At 46.5% G+C, this 20,675-nt stretch overlaps 1 protein-coding gene across 5 annotated transcripts in view; it reads right to left on the reverse strand.

The window, feature by feature from the left end:
* Positions 1 to 4,571: 4,571 nt before the first annotated feature.
* DHX57 (DExH-box helicase 57) overlaps positions 4,572 to 20,675 on the reverse strand; it is a 32,691-nt gene continuing 16,587 nt past the window's right edge. For 4 of the 5 annotated variants that reach the window (XM_050951554.1, XM_050951555.1, XM_050951557.1 and 1 more), the window contains 12 exons: positions 19,206 to 19,322; positions 18,668 to 18,764; positions 16,830 to 17,003; positions 16,281 to 16,481; positions 14,853 to 15,129; positions 12,962 to 13,057; positions 12,786 to 12,869; positions 12,088 to 12,222; positions 10,278 to 10,352; positions 7,623 to 7,757; positions 5,152 to 5,352; positions 4,572 to 5,014 (listed from right to left, as the gene is read on the reverse strand). In XM_050951554.1, coding sequence (XP_050807511.1) covers positions 4,871 to 5,014; positions 5,152 to 5,352; positions 7,623 to 7,757; positions 10,278 to 10,352; positions 12,088 to 12,222; positions 12,786 to 12,869; positions 12,962 to 13,057; positions 14,853 to 15,129; positions 16,281 to 16,481; positions 16,830 to 17,003; positions 18,668 to 18,764; positions 19,206 to 19,322 — 1,736 coding nt within the window. In that variant the 3' untranslated portion in view covers positions 4,572 to 4,870. Of the gene's footprint in view, positions 5,015 to 5,151; positions 5,353 to 7,622; positions 7,758 to 9,054; positions 9,505 to 10,277; positions 10,353 to 12,087; positions 12,223 to 12,785; positions 12,870 to 12,961; positions 13,058 to 14,852; positions 15,130 to 16,280; positions 16,482 to 16,829; positions 17,004 to 18,667; positions 18,765 to 19,205; positions 19,323 to 20,675 lie in introns of those variants that run through there. The other variant, XM_050951558.1, reaches the window with a different exon arrangement.

Raw genomic sequence — 20,675 nt, forward strand, 5'->3', positions numbered from 1 at the left:
CCACATGTAGGCAGATTGGTAGTATGGACACACAACATAGTTGACACACTGTTCTGGAGAGGAAATACCAGTTATAAAACAGTTGTATTTTTAGTGCAAACACTTGACCCTACTGAAGTCACCCATTGCCTGAGAAATGTTTCAGTTGTGGAGATTTGTAAGGCTGCCACATGGAGTTCTGTTCATCTAAACACAGAAAGCACTCCCAGGGATTGAGACCATCGCCTCTTCAAACAGCGTAGCATGAGATCAGACACTTCACCCTGATTCTTAGCTTCATGCCGAGCCAGGGCAGAGAGGGGACAGGGATGTTTGGCAGAGGCATTTTCTGGAGAGAGAGAGAAAGCTCCTAGGCTTTGCTGGAGCACTGTAACCTAGGGCTCTACGCACTGGGTTTGAAACACCGAGCGGGCCTGGTGCTACAGGCTGCGCTCTGGGCAGGGCTGGCAGAGCCTTCGCTCCTCGATGCAGGTAAATGGAGTTCCATATATTTTACTTTGCGATTTTTTTGAGTCAAGAATGAATGATGGGGACTGTCCACTCTGTGTGAGCCCTCAGAGCCCAGAACGTGTTTGGCAGGGCAAGGAGCTGCTGCTTCACGGGCATGGACAAACACTGCCCGGCATTCACCAGCGCTGGGTGTTTCCTGTGCCCACTGGTGACTGCTCTCCTCTGGTCTTGTATCTGTAGGATCCGTAAAGCACTTTGGTACAAAAGAGGCTATTGAAATGTAAACCGCCCCAGTACCCTTAATGTGGCCTGGCTAAAACAACCATCTTCTTTAGTGGGACATCTCCCAGGAAACTGACTTAGTCAAATAGCAGCAAAGGGTAATGACTGCAGCTGAACCGTGACAGTGCTCGCACCGAGTTCTCCTGAAAGGTGACCCACAAAGAAGATAAAATGGTTGGTGCCTTTTCCCCAAAGTTGAAAAAAGCCCAAACCTTCTCTCCTCCCTAACCCCTATTTTTACTGTAGAAATAGCAAGCACCTTCACTGCCTTTGTCATGGGACTTTGCCGAAGATCAGTGCTGGGGCGACCAGGCTCTCAACCACTAACAGAAGGGCCAGAGGCCTGAATCTATCAATCATGTAAAGAAAGTAAATGAGGAAGTGTTATTTACTCCTTCTCATAACACAAGACCTAGGGGTCACTAAATGACATTAATAGGCAGCAGGTTTAAAACAAATAAAAGGAAGTATTTCTTCACACAACACACAGTCAACCTGTGGAACTCTTTGCCAGAGGATGTTGTGAAAGCCAAAACTATAACAGGGTTCAAAAAAGAACTACATAAGTTCATGGAGGATAGGTCCATCAATGGCTATTAGCCAGGATGGGCAGGAATGGTGTCCCTAGCCTGTTTGTCAGAAGCTGGGAATGGGTGACAGGGGATGGATCACTTGGCGATTACCTGTTCTGCTCATTCCCTGGCATTGGCCACTGTCAGAAGACAGGATACTGTGCTAGATGGACCATTAGTCTGACCCCGTATGGCCAGTCTTATGTTCTCCCAGCTGTTGGGCAGGGTTGAGTTAAATGGATGCGAACAAAAACCAATTTTTAAAGAGTCTAAATCCTTCTCCATTGCAATCACTCAGGCTTCCCTCTCTTAGTAGCCATCCTCCCATATTCTCCTTCAGCAAATGGCTATGCTCAGAACTTACCTTGTTCTAAGCTGCGACTCTAAGAACGTCCCAAGGGGAAAGGCAATGCAGTGCTCCCGTAGGGGCTGGTTTCAGGAAGTCAGACAGCGGGGACCTCAATTACGCCCCAAACAGAGTTTGCGGGTTGCTATTTTATTGCAAAGACGTCCCTTTAAAAGTATTTAGTAAGTTGGAGGGCAAGGAACTTTCTCTGCTGGTGTCTGACTCATTCCCCACACCTGGGACCATGCTCCCTGTATGGTGGGACTTGGGGTATTTGCCTGTTGTCTCTCATGCTCTTTAGTGCTGCTTTGACACAGCTGCCAACTGGTGGGTCACCCACTACACGCCAAGAAGAATCTCAGCACAGAAGGGACGGCAGGGGGAAAGGAGGGAGCTGGCATTAGGCCCCCGGGCAAGGTGGGTGTTCCTCATTTGCTGTGAGCTGCAAGGAAACAAGGCCCAATGGTGGCCTTTAGGAAACTTGACCCATGCTACCAAAAGGAGAGAGGCCAGCCCACTATCCTCTCCTGTGACTGGTCTGACTGACGCGGAGTATGTTTTTCCGCCCGTTCTGACAGATCCCTTTGCAGTAGGATGCATGTGTTTTACAAAGCAGGCTTCTGTCCTCCTCCTACCTCCAGGGCTGACTGATTCACTGCTTTCAAGAGGCAATTTGCACAATTTCCTTGTAGAGGAACAGGCCAGTTTAGTTAAGAGGTGGAGGGCTGCTAGCAATAGCCAGCACCCATTAGGAATGCGCAGGCTTCCCCGGGTAATTGTGCCGATGCAGCTCAGCTGTGACCAGCATCTCCCCCGGAAAGCAATGAGCCACTGTGCCAACTGCAGTCACAGTGCTTCTAGTCAAACGTTCCGCAAGCAGCAGGCAAAGGCCATGCACAAAGGATCCTTCCATGGTAGGGAAATGCTTTAACATACAGTGCCCCTGAGACTTCTGCTTCCCAGCTGTCACCTACGTCACAGGAACGCTGAACGCCCAACACCTATGTGTAAAAACGAAGTCCCTGTTTCGAGTCCAATCCATAACAAGAGTAAAATCGGATTGTGTCAAACCATATCTCAGCTTTTGCTTAAAGCCACCCTGAGCAGCTTTGAGCAGCCACACGTCTTCCACCCCCGGGCAATAACTCCACCAGGGCACTGGTCCGCAGCTCTGTTGACTCCAATCCTGATTGGATGTTCTGTAACTTTTCAATGCACCTGAAGAGCAGCCTGACACATGAAGTCCCATTTAACCACAGAACACGAACCAAAGTGGCAGTGCCAACCTCCCCATCCTGCTCAACCATCTTCCTCGCCCCTCTTGCAAAAGGACCAGTTCCAGACGTGAAGGGGGGATTCATTCTCTCTATTGATGATGCCAAATGAGATTTATTACATGGCTTCCTATTGACAAAGGAACGGATGGCAACCGCTAGGAAGGTATTTCCAACGGGGCACTGAACGGCCATTGCTAGAAACATCTTTCTTTGATTGAAAGTCAGCACTGCGGGAGGGGGTGGGGGGGCTCCAGATTTCATGATCAGTCCCGAGTGCTCCAGGTTGCCTCTGCCCACGAGGGTTTGGCTAGAAAGCTTCTACAACTTTGAAGCATGTGACTTCTTTTCAGCTGGTCTCCAGTGCGCACAAGCAGGGTGATTTCCTGTTATGTAGCAGAGTTTCACATTCACGTTGATTACCATCCAGAGGTGGATCAATGTCAGTGAAACTCATGGAGGAAACACTCCAGCCCTTCTGGGAAGAGAAGGGTGTAAATGTATTTGAGCAGCTTTGTCCTTTGCCAAGCAGCTGTTCAGGAGGAAGAGCCAGCAGGGATGAGAGCAGAAAACAGTCTCTAGCATAACCATCATTTACTGAACTCAGTTTGAGATGTAAAGGTCTCGTCTCTCTTCTGGCTGGATAGGGAATTGTGGCTTGGTCCAAAGTCCACTGAAGCAAATGGAAAATGGAAAAGCTCCTCTGACTTCAGCGGGCTTTGGACGTAGCCATGTATGTGCAAGTCCCAGCTCCCTGAGCAGAGACACCCTAGAAGTGTGGCCCCCAAACTGTGGGGTACGACCCACTACGGGGGTGCAGGGGAATGTTCAGGGGGGTGCGTGGCAGGGCTCAGGCCAGCCCCCATGGGGGGTGGGGAGGGAACACCTCTCCAGCCCCACTCCGCCCCCAGCCACAGCCCCGCCCCCTGTTCCAGCCCCAGTCTGGCTCCGTCCTCATTCCCTCTTTGCCACCAGGTCAGCTCTGCCTCTAGCCCCAGCTCGTCCCCCATCCTCAACTGAGAAAGCCTCGGCTGTGCAGTAATGGGCGAGAGGGCACGGACAGATTCATTACTGGTATGGTGAGTGGGGGCATGACAGGAGAAGTTGGGGTCCCACTGCCTTATAAGACTCGTGGTGCAACCCCACTACTCCCGGGCAGGATATGAAATCATAATGAGACTGGTCAGAGCCAGGTTCAAATAAGCCCCAACATTCAGCTCAATGAAGAACCCGGGACAGACCAGCTTTTGCACATTGATGAGAGACCAACGCACTTAGTTTCAAAGATGATCCACTAGTTTAATGACCAACTCACAGACTAATCCTTAAACTGAGCTCATTTAACATCTGCTGTATCCTAAACTGACTGATAAGTGCAGATCTCAGACTAAACAGCTCGTGAAGGTGCAATTCTTGGCCAAGTGGTTTATACTGAATTTAGAAAAGTTCTGGGTAGCTTGACCAGGTAACGCGCTCGCGCTCTCTCTCTCTCTCCCTGCCCAGGTAATGATGTGGCCAAGGGCAAGCTGCATGGCACGTGATTCCTTGATCTTCCTAACAAAAGTCAGTTGAAAGTGCTATACTGGAAAAAATACAACACTGACAAAAATGAGCCTACATAAAACATACTCCCAGCACTTAACAGGATTCATTTAAAAAAAACAACAAATTCTATGCGTTTCTTCTCTGATTTGGAGTTTTCTATTACTCTCATGAGAATTGCCAGCTTCCCATTCCCTAGTTTGTTCTGTGACCCTTTCATTTTTGGCAGAAGCCATTTTGCTTAGGTTTATTTCTTTGACTATTTTCCGAAAGCTAAAATGGCATTTACCAATTTACTTCTACCAGGATCAGCGCCATACACTGACAATACAAAAACATTGCGGTATCAGAATCCATTTCCGAGCAGCAATTAGCAGTGGGTCTTTATAAAAGTGCTTCTCAGCTTACTGGGTGGTCACAAGCTTTACAATCATACTAATGATACGAGATCCTCGTGGGCACGTGCATAAATCCATGCTGGGATTCTTGATCTTATCCTGGAGTAACTGGTCTAGTTCACAGCGCAGTTCTTTCACCAGCTCTGCCACCTGAAGCAAACAGGGAAACATCACCCCAAATATCATGAAATAACTTCTCCCCTGTACTCGACATCTGCATGTTCTGTGTGTTGCAGAAGCAGAGCAAGGTTTGAAGCACTCACAATCTTGCTTGTGGGTTTCATTACCTGGTGGGAGGCTGCTGCGAAACGAATCCATCCGTCATCAAGCGAAATGACAAACTCCCCCCGTTGCAGCTGAACGTGGACCTGCCCTCCTCCAAATAAGACCAGCGGGTACACCGACACCATGCTGCAGTCCCGGATGAACACACGGCTCGTTTTGATCTTCTCGTGGTACACCAAGTAGGGGCTGTCAAAGTGCCTGGTCTGGAACATTCAACGCCAGAGGGTTGCAGTCAGTTACGAGTAAGAATGGTGACTACATTAGTGTCACTGAGCACACATTTTCAGTCAGGTACGGAATCAATCTGATTCCCATTCCCCTGCAGATTACGGGCTTGCTCGCTGCCCTGTGCATATAAAACAGCACATACAATTTATTTTTATTATAAAAAACAACCTTCAATGTTTTAGACACACAAACATCTCTTATCAAAACATATTTCACACTTAAAACTACAGGATTGATTAAACCGAGGGATTAATTGCAGTTATTGAATTAAACTGATTATTTCATATCAGCCTGGGAACATTTTCAAATATGCCTAAACCAAAGCATGTCAGCTCTTACTCGCTTAAGTCTCTTGAAAAAGATCCAGTCTCCTAAGTTACTTGGGCTGACTTACTGTGCCATATTGATAAAGCTTGGCCTCAAACGTTAGATGTTTTCCCTGATTTTCTTTATACAGAAAAGCAGCCTCTAACTCAGCGTTTGTGATAGAAGCTCATGGAGTTGGTATATTTACACCTCTGCCCCGCTAGAACGCTGTCCTTTGGAGCCAAAACCTCTTACCGCGTTATAGGTGAAACCGCGTTATATCGAACGTGCTTTGATCTGCTGGATTGCGCAGCCCACCCCCCTGGAGCACTGTTTTACTGTATTATACCCAAATTCGCGTTATATCGGGTCATGTTATATCGGGGTAGAGGCGTATTTTGTTATTTCAATGTTCTAAGGGATAAGTTTAGGCTTTAACAGATTTTGTTTTAAATTCAGATTTTAAAATAGATGCATTTAAAAAAGAAAAACTTATAATTTCAACAAGATAAAAAAATCCAATTTAAATAAAAAAATCTGAATTTATTTTTTCAAAACCATCATTGATTTTTATCCATCCTGGGTGTTGGGAAAGCCCAGTGGCTCTGCTTGTTCTCCCCTCAGGTCTCATTTTACCAAGACAGGTGCCTCTATTCATCTCTGTGATACCTGTGTCCCTTCTGAGCACCACAGACTGACAGCAAGGATGGGGAGGAGCTGGTCTTCTCCGAGGCGGGGGGATTGCTCGTCAGAATCTGCCTGGGAGTCAGTGCCTGCTTCCTCCGCACAGCCGCCCTTCCCACGAGTGCAAAAGGGTTTTGCTGCAGCTGCTCGCAGGGACCACATGGCATTGATTTCTTTGTATTTCTAAAACGTGTCATTGCAGAGCTCATAATGTCACATATAACACAATCCTGTCTCCTCCGCCTTGTCTCCTGTGCACGCTGTCTTCTGCCCTTCATCAGAATCTCACACAAATGTCTACGCCTCTTCCACACTGCCCCTGCTCGCAGTATGGCCTCCCTGAACTAATCCTCTAGGACACTACCCTCTTGTCTTTCCAATCTCTCCTCAGGACCCACCTCAGCCACAAGGCCTATAGGAAATCAGCCAATTACCGACAGTGCCTTGAGTTTCCCACACCCAGGCAGGACAGCAAGGCATGTTTGAGGTGTAAGTAGTTCATTCTTATGTTAGTTTAAACTCAGCCTGATTCACCAGGATAGATTTATAAACACTTAAGTTTTACAATACTCAAACAGGCTATTATATTTAACAATGTAATATGGGTTTTTAATTTGTATCCTTGAAAAGGAGAACAGCGTTACCATGTACCACTTTAATAAAAAGAACACACGTTCAATAGTAGGTTTCCCTCATGTGATCTTTATTAATGGGATATCATCACCTTCAAAGAAAATGATTGCATTTGATCTCATATGAAGAAGTGATACTGTGCATTTCAACAGTGAATGATTTACAAATAAAGTATTTCAATGGTAGAAATATGCACCCACATGTTCAGTCAATTTGCCCGTGTAAAGACACTACATGCATAAACAGTTGCCATTTCATGCACAGTTCCTGAGATTGCATGGACAATTGTGGTGGTACCTACAGGCACAATCCCCTACAATTAGGGTAACTCTGCATGAACATGTGTTCTTGCAATTGTGAAAATCTGGGCCATGAAGTTGCTTGACCCTGCAAACTTAACTTCATAATCTGAGTTTCTGACATCTACTGTAATAGAGGTTCCTACCCGTGATCTGTGCCATTATTTAAAACCCATCGCTGAGAGGATTTCAATCATGCCGCTGCTGTATTTTTAAGTCTGGTCAGTGCTCTAGTTCATAATCCAAGCAGCTTTTAGTTGAAGTACTGTCTTTTTTTTTAAATGTAGACAATGTATTTTATTGAGTTGGAAAAAAATCCTTACTTGATAATTCACCGAGGAAGGATGAATGTGAACGTAACCGTCATTTTTTGTAACGAACTTCAACTCCTCTGCCTTTGGTTGCAATTTAACTGCTCCTGCACTGGTATACTGGTATTTCCCCTCAGGGGTTTTCACCTAAATGTGAAGATAATAAATAGTAACAAAATAAATCTCTCTCACATCTCCTGCCCCAAGGAAACAGTCTTACCCGAGGTCTATTACTGTGGCAACACCAACATGAAGTATTACGGTAGCTATTAAGAAAGGCTACTGTGTTGCATTTCAGCTTACATCTAACCCAGGGATTGGCAACCTTTCAGAAGTGCTGTGCCGAGTCTTCATTTATTCACTCTAATTTAAGGTTTCACGTGCCGGTAATACATTTTAACGTTTTTAGAAGGTCTCTCTCTGTAAGTCTACATATTATATAACTAAAATATTGTTGTATTGTAAAATAAACAAAGTTTTAAAAATGTTTAAAAAGCTTCATTTAAAATTACATTAAAATGTTGATCTTACGCTGCTGGCCCGCTCAGCCCGCTGCTGGTCTGGGGTTCTGTTCACCTAGGCTGGCAGCGGGCTGAGCGGGGCCTGCGGCCAGGACCCCAGCTGACAAGGGTCTGGCAGCCAGAAACCCAGACTGGCAGTGGGCTGAGTGGGGCCTGCGTCCAGGACCCCAGCTGGCAAGGGTCCAGCAGCCAGAAACCCAGACCGGCAGCAGGCTGTGTGGGGCCGGTGGCCAGGACCCCACACTGGCAGTGGGTTGAGCGGCTCAGCCCACTGCCGCTCAGGGGTTCCATCCGCTGGCTCCTGCCAGCTGGGATCCCGGCTGCCGGTCTGGGGTCCCTGCCCTGCCCTGCCCACATACAGTGGGTACCTATCTTCTCCCGGGTTCTGGCCCATTCTCTTCCTCTCTCTGCACTGAGCTGAGGGTGGGAGTGCACTGAGCACAAGGCTGGGGGTGAAGGGTCTGGCTAGGAGCTAGAATGAGGGAGGGGGCTCAAGGTTGGGACAGGAGGTTTGGGTGTGGGGCACGTACTTAGGCAGCTCCCATTTAGTGCGAGGGGTGCAGGTCGGGATGTGTGGGGAGGGGCCGGGGGGGTGCAAGAGCTCCCGTCTGGTGCTCAGGGTGGGGGTGGGGATGTGGGGGGTGCATGGGGTGTGGGGCTGGGTATGTGGTGGGGTGCAGGTGTCAGGGCAGGAGGTGGGGGGGCTGGGTATGTGGTGGGGTGCAAGAGTCAGGGCAGGGGGCTGGGGGCATGTGAGAGGGTGCAGGTGTCAGGGCAGGAGGTGGGGGGGCTGGGTATGTGAGGGGGTGCAAGAGTCAGGGCAGGGGGCTGGGGGCATGTGAGGGGGTGCAGGTGTCAGGGCAGGAGGTGGGGGGGCTGGGTATGTGGTGGGGTGGAAGAGTCAGGGCAGGGGGCTGGGGGCATGTGAGGGGGTGCAGGTGTCAGGGCAGGAGGTGGGGGGGGCTGGGTATGTGTGGGGGTGCCAGAGTCAGGGCAGGGGTAGTGGGGGATGTGTGAAGGAGTCAAGCAGAGGGCTGGGTATGTATTCGGGGGGTACAGGGCTCAGGGCAGGGGCCTGGGAGGTGTGCAGGGCTCAGGACACAGGCCTGGGGGTTGTGCAGGGCTGCAGGGCTCAGGGCAGAGGGCTGTGGCGGGGGAGGACGGCTTAGGGCAGAGGGCTGGAGGGGATATGTCCCTATTCCACCATCCCCATTCCTCAAGGCCCTGTCCCTACATCTTCTCTGCCTCCGCCGGGAGCAGCGAGCACGCTGACTCTGCTTCCTCCCAACCTCCTCCCTCGCAAGGGCCATCAGCTGATCGGCCAGCAGGGAGGGCAGGACGGAGAGGCAGAGGAAGGGCAGGAACCCAGCACACTGCGGGAAGAGGTGTGGGGGCAGAAGGTGGAGAAGAGTAGGCCATTAAAAATGGGCACGCGTGCCATAGGTTGCCATCCCTGATCTAACCCAATATTTTCAGTTGCTCATAACTCTCAAACAAATTCTTTTTAGGAGACATTTTTGCTTGGTCTCAGCCCAGGGTGACTTTGGAAGTATCTAGACCCCATTACCAGAGTACTGTCAGCACTCTGCAAAACTACTCAATACAGTTTGGGGATCGGCTTTATAATGTTCCAGCTTTCATCCCAGAATTTACTTCCTTCTGCTCAAGTTCAGACTGTGGCCTATGGTGGCTACTGATGCATGTGCCTGGCATCTTAAGATCACACTAAAATAGAAGTCTGTTGGAATAACACCAATAGCCGGCAACATGAGTTTGTAAACTGGAGTTCAGTTGCTTAAAGCAATAGGGGCAGCATGCTCAGTGGAGGTATCGTACCCTTGGACAGGAGGCAGTCTGTCTCCAACGCAGGCTAGCCCACCTTAATTGATCACTCATTACAGTTGGTATGGCAACACCCATTTTTTCATGTTCTCTGTGTATATATATCTTCCTACTGTATTTTCCACTGCATGTATTTTCCATTCCGATAAAGTGGGTTTTAGCCCACACAAGTTTATGCACAAATAAATTCGTTAGTCTCTAACGTGCCACAAGTACTTCTGTTCTTTTTGCAGAATCAAAGCATTCAGTACAGATCTGCCACTCAAAAGGGAGCAGGACGCAAAAGAAGATAGCAACCTCTTACCTGGACAACATTGGGATACAGAGCAGCACATAATATTGCTGATATCAACTTGATGTTCTCTGCATTAGAGTTTGCCTGTGAAATACATACATACAATAAGTACTACAATTCCAGGTTACTACCTACATGCCTTATACCAGTGACCCTTCAATGAAAACCAGGGATTTCTTGATTCACTATAGAACATGACTTCATATTAAAACTAAATTACTGACACTGTTGGTATCCTTCTTTTGAGCCAACTATGTAACTTCTTATTTGGAGCAGTTAATGGATTCTGCACTCTAAGGTTATGTTTTAACTACACTTTTTTTAACCTTTAATTAAACTAATTGCCAATTAATTTGCAATAGTGAATATGTTTGTCAGAGCTAATCTGGACACTCCTCAAACATTTATGCTACTAAGTACTTGATCCCTAAGGTAAATCACAAACCATCCCAGGTCTGCATGATGATGTAGTCTCACCATTCTACGCTTGGTGTCCCGGCTCCAGACCTGCCAGTCGGCATAAGGAGATTTCACAGCTATTAAAACCTACATCAGCTGTCTCTACTGCTCCATATTGCCTGCGTGATCTCCTTGGCAAAGCACGTTCCTGCTTTCATAGGGCTGAAATGCCCTCAACCACACCTAATATCCAGTATCTATCTCCTGTTTCCAAAATGAGAGTTGCATTAATTGCAACATTTGGTATCAGTGCACAGATAATATGGCCATGAGTGAGGTATATGAACATATCTTGAATAGGTCATCGCTCCAGATTGGATCCATGCCTTCACACTATTTGGAATGTAGGCCATAGACAGCAATCTACTATACGTCAACCTGGAAGTGGGTCACTTTACTGACTTGGCAGGCTAAGATCACATCTGCACATGTGCCCAGAAAGAACAAACAAGTTATACCACAATACGCTGTGAAAGAATTCACAAGTCAGCTTTGATTAGAGCATGGATATGAACCATGAGCTGCTAAGAACCCTGGGAAGTGCCCCCAGAAGGCCTAGCACCTCACCTGACTGAGTGAATCACCAGTGTGGATCCAGCAACTCAAGTGTGACTGCTCTCACCTCTCACTCGGGCCAGGCCCATTTGAGTGGTCACACCAGTGTGCCAGTCACTCGAGTGAACTGTACAGTGTGGACAAGCCTTAACTACTCCAGTGTCTTAATTACGTCAATTGATAATTAACTAGAGGTTAAAAAAAAAAAATCAGATGGTGCATACCAGACATTGGGTTTCCTTGGATCTATTATTCTCCCTGGATTCATTCATAGTGCCTTCCACCCTACAAAGCTGGCCAGGAGTGCGCAGCCATCCTTTCCAACATGGACCTCGCAACAGTCATCTACACCTCTGTCCCATTGTGATTACAGCTCTCATTATGGCGATACTGAAAACCTACTGGAAAGCTGCACTAGGAGAGTGCAGAAAAGCGACTCACCTCCAGTCGCATTGCCTGTGCAGATTCACACTGTGGGAATTGCATGTCCTGCCACAGGGCCATTGCAGCATGGCTATTCATTAGGCAGCGTGCATGCAGCTCAGATTTGTTGCTGTAGAACCAAGAGTATAAAAGCCTCCAGCAGCTAACTCCCTCAGTCTCTGACCCCAGACTTAAGTTATAATACAAGTCTCCAAAGTAGAAGGGAGCAGGGATGGTAGATTGACAAAGAAGAAAAGGGCAATCACTAATTACATTGGCTAGTGAGACAAGCCTGCTCCAGCAAGCACACCACACCAAACGTTTGCTAAAAAGGCCGATTAGAGATTAAAGCGGCAGTTTAAAGCACTAATGCTCCAGTTACCTCTTCCCCTGTAGCATCCAAAACACCATCTCCTTGAGACCACCTCTTCTCCATGTCCCTGGCTCTTAACCCCTCCTTCACAAATCCAATGTCCGACAGCAGTTCTGTGAATTGCCTTTTTAGGCTCGCCATTTCCTACAAGTCAACAGAATGCACTGAGAAGTGCCACATGCACATGAGGTTAATTCACACCAAATTCCCCAGTTTAAACACGAGTCGCAAGGATTATCCTTTGGCATCTCTCGCAATCACCTTTCATCACTTTGGTTGCTTGCAGCAAGACAACCAGCGGATATGTGAAAACTCCAGGAAATGGTACCCATTTGAAGATGTTATCCAATCAAACAGAGTAGGAGGAGCTTGCAGTTAAGGTTGACAGGTTCCCAAACCCAGCTTTTGCCATTGTTCAGAACTTTCTCAAGCCAATTCCTTCTGAGCTGAAATATTTCTACATTGGTCTGAGCCTCGGGTTGATTTTGAAGTTAAACATATCTGGTTACACTAGGATTACAGGCTCAGACAGTTGGCTGAAGTTACAGTCAGTAATACTTCCCAGCTCTCGGCTAAACTTGGAAGAAGATCTGAAGGATGGGGCAGGGAGAGGAGGTGAAATAAAGAGGGACGTGATTGACAAGATGATGGAGATTACTGTCTTTTTTAAAATAATCCTGAAAAATACCGAATCAAAACTGACTTACTTGAAGAACTCTTCCTGATAAGAAGTTTTCCCTGCAATAGCTGTAGCTTGCACGAGAACTCTCTTTGGTACTCAAGCGCCATCCCTAAATAATGGAAAAACCAAACTTTATGAATGATGCCTTGGATTTCAGAACATGTACACACTTTTGATCTGGGTCACTGATTTTTAGCTCACCTTATAAGCCTGGAGAAGAGCCAGGTAATCACTGTTTCCTATTGCAAATTCCAGCTTTTTTTTGTTTGCTTCCTCCCTTTTATCCCATGGAGACACCTAAATAAATAGATTGACACATTTCATCTCTGCTTCTCCCGTCGTTGCTCAAAGCAGGTGCTTTATCATCGGTGATGCATGTTGTCTTTCTTACACGACCAGTAAGCTACTGATCCGTTGCAGTCCTCATATCCATGAAAAAAAAGTTTACTAAGCAGTAACTGAAGTTCTCTGGGTATATTGCCTATGCAGACTCCTGCTGTCGGAGTTGCATGCTATGATTCATTGGCCCCAGGACCGTTCCAAAGCCACATATTCGTTAGGGGAGGAATGCATACTGACCACAGATTTGATATTATAAAAAGCTTCACTTCCAGAACAGTCCTAAGCAACTCTGTTTCCCCTACTCTCAATAACGTAACCGTCAAGAAACAGGAGGAGGGAGGATCAGGCTGCATCTGCAGAAGCAATATACTGGGGAACAACCTTCCTTTTTCTTTTAGAGAACTGCCTCTGCAGACCTCACTGGAGGAGATTAGGAAGCATCAGAAAGGCCTTGTCTACACTACAGAAAACCCTGAGCCTACCATCTCCCCACTTCTGACTGGGAATGAATGCTGACTCACAGCCGTAACACTTGAGAGGGGAATGCCCCGGCACCAGGCACTACATATGTCAATTGGTGGCCTAGGAAAGAAAGAATTAAAAGCAGAGCCCTGCTCTGGACCTGCACAAGCCCAAGGCCTGCTCTGGACCTGCACAAGGCTGAAACCGATCAAAACCACAGCTTTAAAACCCCCAACAATTTCACACAGTTAAAGCTAAAATGAGAACTGTGCAATGGAGAAGGAAAGAGGAGGGAAGAGAAAGTCCGAAAGCTATTCTCTTTCCCTAGATGATAGGTGGCTATGGGATGGGGCATTTTAGAACCACAATTCAACAAAACAGATCTGCAGTTGACGTACGGGCACCAAACAGTTATATCACTCTAATACATTCCAGTCTTACACAACTCCAACCGTGAGAGATTTGCAGAGGCAATTTCATGATCGTATTGTCCACAATACAGACTGTTTGTACCATTAACTATAGCTGGCAAAACCATATACTGAGATGGAATGCTCAGTCGTGATCTTTGATATGAGGTTGTATATTGCTTTAGACAGACATCTAAAAACTACAGCCACTGGACATACAGAACAGCAGCTGATTTTACAAGCTAAGCTGACGTGCACACACACAGCCTGAGATCAGGAATCAACATTATATTCAGAGCTCAGAACTGTCAGCTTCATAACCATCATGAACACTAACACCACTGCTTCCAAACACAGGTGGGCGTAGGAGATGTAAAGCATATACCTATAATCTCACAAGGACGATCCCTTGCACACACATTTATAGATTGTGTTTCTGGACTCAGCAAGAACTAAAAATTGAAGCTTTATGTACTAGTTAATATTTATAATCACTTCGATCTTTGATCAATTTCATACTTAAACAGGACTGTGGTTCTCTTGGTGTTATTTTGGCCTCTACTTACATTATTTGAAAACAATAATTAGTTATTCTGCTCAAAAGAATTCCACCCTCCAGTAAAATATTGTGTTTTTTTTATTAGGGATCAAACTGTTCTTGATACTTCTGTCTCTGCATGTACTTATGATATGAATATTTCCAGTTCAGACACAAAAACATTTTATACTAACACAAAGATGCTCTGTGCAGTAAGTGGATCTGGTCAGAAATGTCAGATGAATCCTGTTGCAGTATACTGCAATAGTCACTTATGACTACAACACATTATTTTCAGATTTTGACACACAGTTGTCGTTTATTAGAGTGGCATACTTACAAAAGGGGACTTAAAGGCCAGACTTGCTGCTATAGTTAGTGCAGGATCCAGACAACGGAAAATGGTGCCAAACAACATTAGTTTTCCAATTCGCACATCGACAGGCAAGGAGGCCAAGTGATACCCCAAGGGGGTGAGCTTTTCATCTGGAGTTAAAGCGCCCAAGTCCTGCAGCCGGAGTTTCGATGCACGCAGAGATTCAATTCTTGGCGGCTCAATCAGGCGGGATAACACAGATTGAAGGCCATGCGCAGAAAACATATCCAAAATCTTAATTCTTAAGGAAAAAGACGACAACTCAGTCTGCTGACATAGGACAAAGCCGCAAACTTTTTCCAAGTGCCCTCCCCACGGCCTGCTTTCTAGATAGGCCATGCCAATGGGAGCACAGCCAACCAGTCCTCCATGGTTTACACCGGCTCCCTGCTGACTTCCTGATCCACTTCAAGATGCTGATCCTTATCTTTAAAGCCCTTAACAGGAACTGGCTAAACTACCCCAGGTGGCCTCTTCCCCACCCTTTGCCACTGCAGCTGCAGGGGCCGTGAGCTAACTAACGACTAGGGAATCTGCTACTACTGCAGATCAGAACACGCTCAGATCCAGTGACTGTCACAACATGGTGCAAGACCCATCTTTGTACAGGCCCCTCGAACCATAAAGCTAACGAGCTGCCATTCCTCCCGGTCAAGAGCCAATAAGGCATAACTCAACTTGGGAAGCGGCCCGGAACGACTAGGGAAGAGTTTTGATCCCACAGACTTGATTCAGAACCCATTCAAGTCAATGCAAAGACTGCCATTTACATCACTGGGCTTTGGCTTTGCAAAAGTACCTTCTAATCCTAAATTACGGGCATTGTTTTGAATGCTAGAAGTCTCCATTTGTAAAGGAACGTATGGAATGAGACTGAACGTCAAAGGCCTCCCTCTTTAATATTTATATTGCAGCAGTGCCTAATTGGAATTGAACCAGGCTGCAAGCAAACACGTAAGACGACGCAGTAGTCCCTCTATCTCCAAAATAATTTGTAATTTAAAAAGACAACAAACATGGAGCTGCAGGAAAGGAATGCAATATACCAGCAAAGTGCTCAGAGGAATATCATCTTCTTAGCACTGCCCTTGTTTATAGGGGTGGGACCAGCCAAGGAAATAGTGAGTGGAGGGTGTGTTTGAGGGAGAGGGTAGGCAGTAACATGGTCGGTGGGAAGACCAAGGTCCTGAAGCAGAGGTAGAGTGGCAATAAGTGAGAGATGAGAGCAATCAACCACCAGTCAACAAAACAAAAGTGACGAGAGGGGGGTTTGCTGGCACTCATGATGTCAGGAGCTTGGTAGGAGTGTGACAACTCTGCTGCTCCAGCCTGGAGAGAGAGGTGCTTCTGAGAGCCGGCCCTTTAAGACTGATTACGTTGATAATGGTTTACCTGAGACACAGCTGTTCCAAAGGCACTCTTTGGATTTCGGGCAACTGCTGCTTTACAAGCTGATGAGTGTAGTGATGGTTACTGAAAAGATGAAAGCAGACTCCGGAAGCTACGCGCCCTGCCCGCCCTTTCCTTTGCAATGCATTGGCTTTGGACACAAATGTGTCTTCCAGACTTTCCATTCCTTTGCTGGGGTCGTATCTACAAAAGGAAACAAGTTAAAATGGATGAGGATGGGAGTTTCACTTCAAGCAGGCGAAGAGCACTGACACCGAAGCTCAAGCAGAGAGGTACTGCCAACTTTTGGAAGGCCATAACTACCAACACTATGGATGCACGTCTGTAACAAGGCCATGCATGGAACTCCCATGGAGTCAATGGGAGCTTTGTGCACACAGTAAGCTGCACAACGAGGCCCTTTCAGATTTTCTCCAGCTCTTTAACAGATGTGAATTCACACTCTGATGCGTTGGACAGTTTTTTTAAACAGATACCATGCAGAACACATCATTCTCCGAGATCACAGTTCCGCCACAATAATCCCAATACCTTTTCTCTTTCATTTTCCCAGAATCAATCACAAAGACCACATCGTCAATGGTGATGGACGTTTCTGCAATGTTCGTAGATATGATGATCTTGGTAACTCCTACAGGGGGCTTCAGGAACACAGACTGCTGGTCTTCACTGGACAGCGAGGAATGGAGTGGATAAACAACACAGCTAGAAGAGAAAGATGAGCGCATGCTTATCTTTGCCAACCTTTCTTCCTCCCAACATCTGTCCATTCACACAAGCTTTAGCCCAGAGTATTGTAGGTTGTACATTCCCATTCTCAGAACGGAGCCGACGTGTAGCCCATACCCGCTGTCCCCTGCTCAGCTACAACTTCAGATTGGGACTCCAGGGGCCATGGATTATGGGATGGACATGTTCCTTGCTACATCTCACCATCAGCTCTTCTGGTGGATACAATCACCCGACAGAATGCAGCCCACAGAGTTGACTTGCAAATATCCAGTAACTGAATTTGGCTGCTGACAGAGAAGTGAGCGTGGAGCTCTAAGGAGCAAAGAAAACGGGACCCACCCCTTAAGAGTCTAACAGCGACCTTGGTTTTCTTGATTCTCTCCACAGTCCCATCAGCCCTTAGACTGAACAGATCCGGTCCCTTAAGTGGCGCTGTGATAGGGCTGAGTACCCCGCCTTGCACAGGTCACTGGCCTTTAAAATATTCTCGGGGGGCGGGGGGGCTGAGGGAGGGAGGGTGGAGGAGAAGACAGGGTTTCAGAGCTGGGTTGCAGTCTCTGCTGAAGGGTCCCTGAGAGCAGAGCTCTTCTGAGCAACTAAGCGGGAGCCCACCTTCTTCCCCCAAAGCCAGTCAGGGATTCTGCCAAGATTTCTGCCTTGTAAGGTTCTGCTGTCTTTCTATCCCCATAAGCTCCTCCCCTATTTACTCACCAGAAGGCTTAAGGAGCCTGGTAGTCATAGGGTCTGCTTGCCTAAGGTGACATGTCCTATGATTCGCTATCACTGGCCAAGGGCTTAGCTAGGTGCATTTTGAAAGATTGAAATTAAAACAATATGTACAACCAGGGCTGCCACCAGATTTACACCAGCCATTCTGTGGGTGTTACTCTATTCTGCTGAGAAATGTGGTCACCACAACACATCAGGCTAAGGTCACTCAACCTAACCAGGAGAATTCCTTCTTGTTTAAATGCAGCCTTCAGATTGTGATCTAAATATGCGTGGGACAGCTTCCCTCCAAGTATAAGCTTATTTTTCCCTTTCTTGATTTTCTTCCTGCCCATTCCCACAAAATGTAGAATGTTTTACCTTAGAAATATCCAATACTTTACAGCACTAAAAATGCAGATGTTTTTGAAGCGCAAAACAGGGTAAGAGATAAGAGTTAGACTCTACGTTTTTCAGCCTTCCATTGGCTCGCCGTAGCTAGTGCGTGAAGACCCACTGCAGATAGCACATAAAGACTATCTAGGCTGTTATACAACACCCATTACCATGGTATCTGACTGCCTCCCAAAATTCTCAAGTTATTACTTATCTTGGTTACCAAAACTCCAACTTTCCCTTCCACGGTTTGAGGAAACGTGACGAGAACTTACATGGCAAATGTGCTAAGTGCATGATGGTTGAGCCACTGTGCTAACTTATAAATGACCTGTTCCAGGTGGAAGAGAAATGGAGAGAATGGCATCTAAGCCTTCTCCATCACCAGCTGTCTCAAACAGTAAGTGATCTGCACTTGTAACTGGAGACAGATACCAGAGTTTGAGTAGAAGGTAACTTTTTTTTTAAAATCAGTTTCTTTACCCTTGATTTAACTTCAACACACTGTTGGTTTTGGGACACTCTTGACTTACCGCTTACTGTGTCTATTACTGAAAAGGGCATTAGACTGTAGCTGTTCATAAAGCATCTTAATTTCTGCTAGACCAGGCAAAAATATCAGTACAGCACCTGTACATATGGGGGAAAGAAAAGTCAATAGACGAGTTCAGCTAGAATGCATGACTACACTTTGATTTTACCGCAATGCACAAAGGCCCCAGCCAAAACTGGAGCTCTATTTTGCTATGCGCTATATAAACTCACCAGCAGCAATGCCCCCTGCCCCCAAGAATTTACAATCTAACCAGACAAGACAGATAAAGACATCAGCATACTGTCAAAGGTACATCTCTTTGATACAGTTTTTATGCTGGCCCAGTGTACCCATCTGCCCATCCCCACAGAAATTAGGGGCCTCTCCACTCCGATCGACTCAAATGTCCTCAGATAAATTCGGAAGTTATGGAAATTATGTTTTGGATGAAAGTGCCAGCTTGGCACAACCTATACAAGCACATAACTGTTACATGTATTCCCAGTTATACAACCCACAATGGACAGCCAGGTTACCTGGTGGGTACGAGTGTTTGCCGCTGACTATCCATTCCAGCAGGGACTCTATTAATTCCAGATTAACTTTGTCTAAGTCCATGGCAGCCATTGTTTTTAACACTGATTTACTAACCCCTGAAAGAGAATTTAAAACAGGGTAGGGACATAGGTGAGTTGGTGTCTCATAAAAGAGCATACACTATACAGTTAACTGGGAAAATGGCCACACAGAGGATCAGCAGCCATTCACCAAGCAGGATCCTGCATCCCTGTAAATATGGCTGAAGGGTACAGTAAGTGCAATACCTCTGAGCGCAGTCTGTCCTGCCCTCCCCTTCATTCATTCTTCCCCACTTGACTTCTCCTCATTAACTCTACCACTCCTCCCACTCTCCTTCCTTCTCACTCACACCCTATTGGGTCTCATATACACCCAACGCACCACACTCCCTGTGTGCCACATCCAATGAACAAAGACACATGTGCCAGCCCAGCACAGCTCACTCACACTGGAAGCAGGCAGGAGTTGGGAATGCCATGGGGGCAGCCAAGGACTGACACCAGAGTTCTCCAGGACCCTGCACACAAACTCTGTTCTGCCTCCTCCCAGTATTTCATTTCTTAAATACAACAGACCCCAAAAGCCCTTTACCCTTTTGGGCTACTACAATCTTCCCCCCAACCCTCCACTCCCATCCTTGAAGATACAACCCCAGAGCTGTACATGAAGGATTACAGTGAAAAAAAGGCTGGGTGGCTATCGGATCACTATTTTGAAAGTCAGTATACACCCCAGTGAAGTCCAGCAGTGAAGTCCTGGAATGGGAGCTTCCTGCCTAGTCGAGCCGCTGTGCTGACGCAGGACCAAGTAAACAGAGACCATCTCTAACAGCTGTCCTTAAAAACCTCCAATGATGGGGATTCCACAACCCCCCTTGGTATCCTATTCGAGTGCTTAACTACCGTTACAGTTAGAAAGTTTTCCATCTATCTAACCTAAATCTCCCTTGCTGCAGATGAAGCCAATTACTTCTTGTCCTGCCCCCAGTGAATATGGAGAACAATTGATCACCGTCCTCTTTATAACAGCCCTTCATATATTTGAATATTTTTATCAAGTTGCTCACAAGCCTTCTTTTCTCAAGACTAAACACGCCCAGTTTGTTTGTTTTTTAAATCTTTCTTCATAGGCCAGGTTTTCTAAACTTCACCATTTTTGTTGCCCTCTTCTGGACTCTCCAATTTGTCCACATCTTTCTTACAATGTGACGCCTAGAACTGGATGCAGTACTCTAGCTGAAGCCTCACCGGTATTGAGTGGAGTGGGACAATTATCTCCCATGTCTTACATATGACACTCCTGTTAATACATCACAGAAAATTTAACTTTACACCATGAAGCCTCTGTCATAATATAATTCCCAATACTGGACCTTAGCCTCCAAAATATGGGTATTAGCATGAATTCCCCTAAGCTTAATTACCAGC

The sequence above is a fragment of the Gopherus flavomarginatus genome, chromosome 4 (assembly GCF_025201925.1).
Source record: "Gopherus flavomarginatus isolate rGopFla2 chromosome 4, rGopFla2.mat.asm, whole genome shotgun sequence".
Classification (NCBI taxonomy): domain Eukaryota; kingdom Metazoa; phylum Chordata; order Testudines; family Testudinidae; genus Gopherus; species Gopherus flavomarginatus.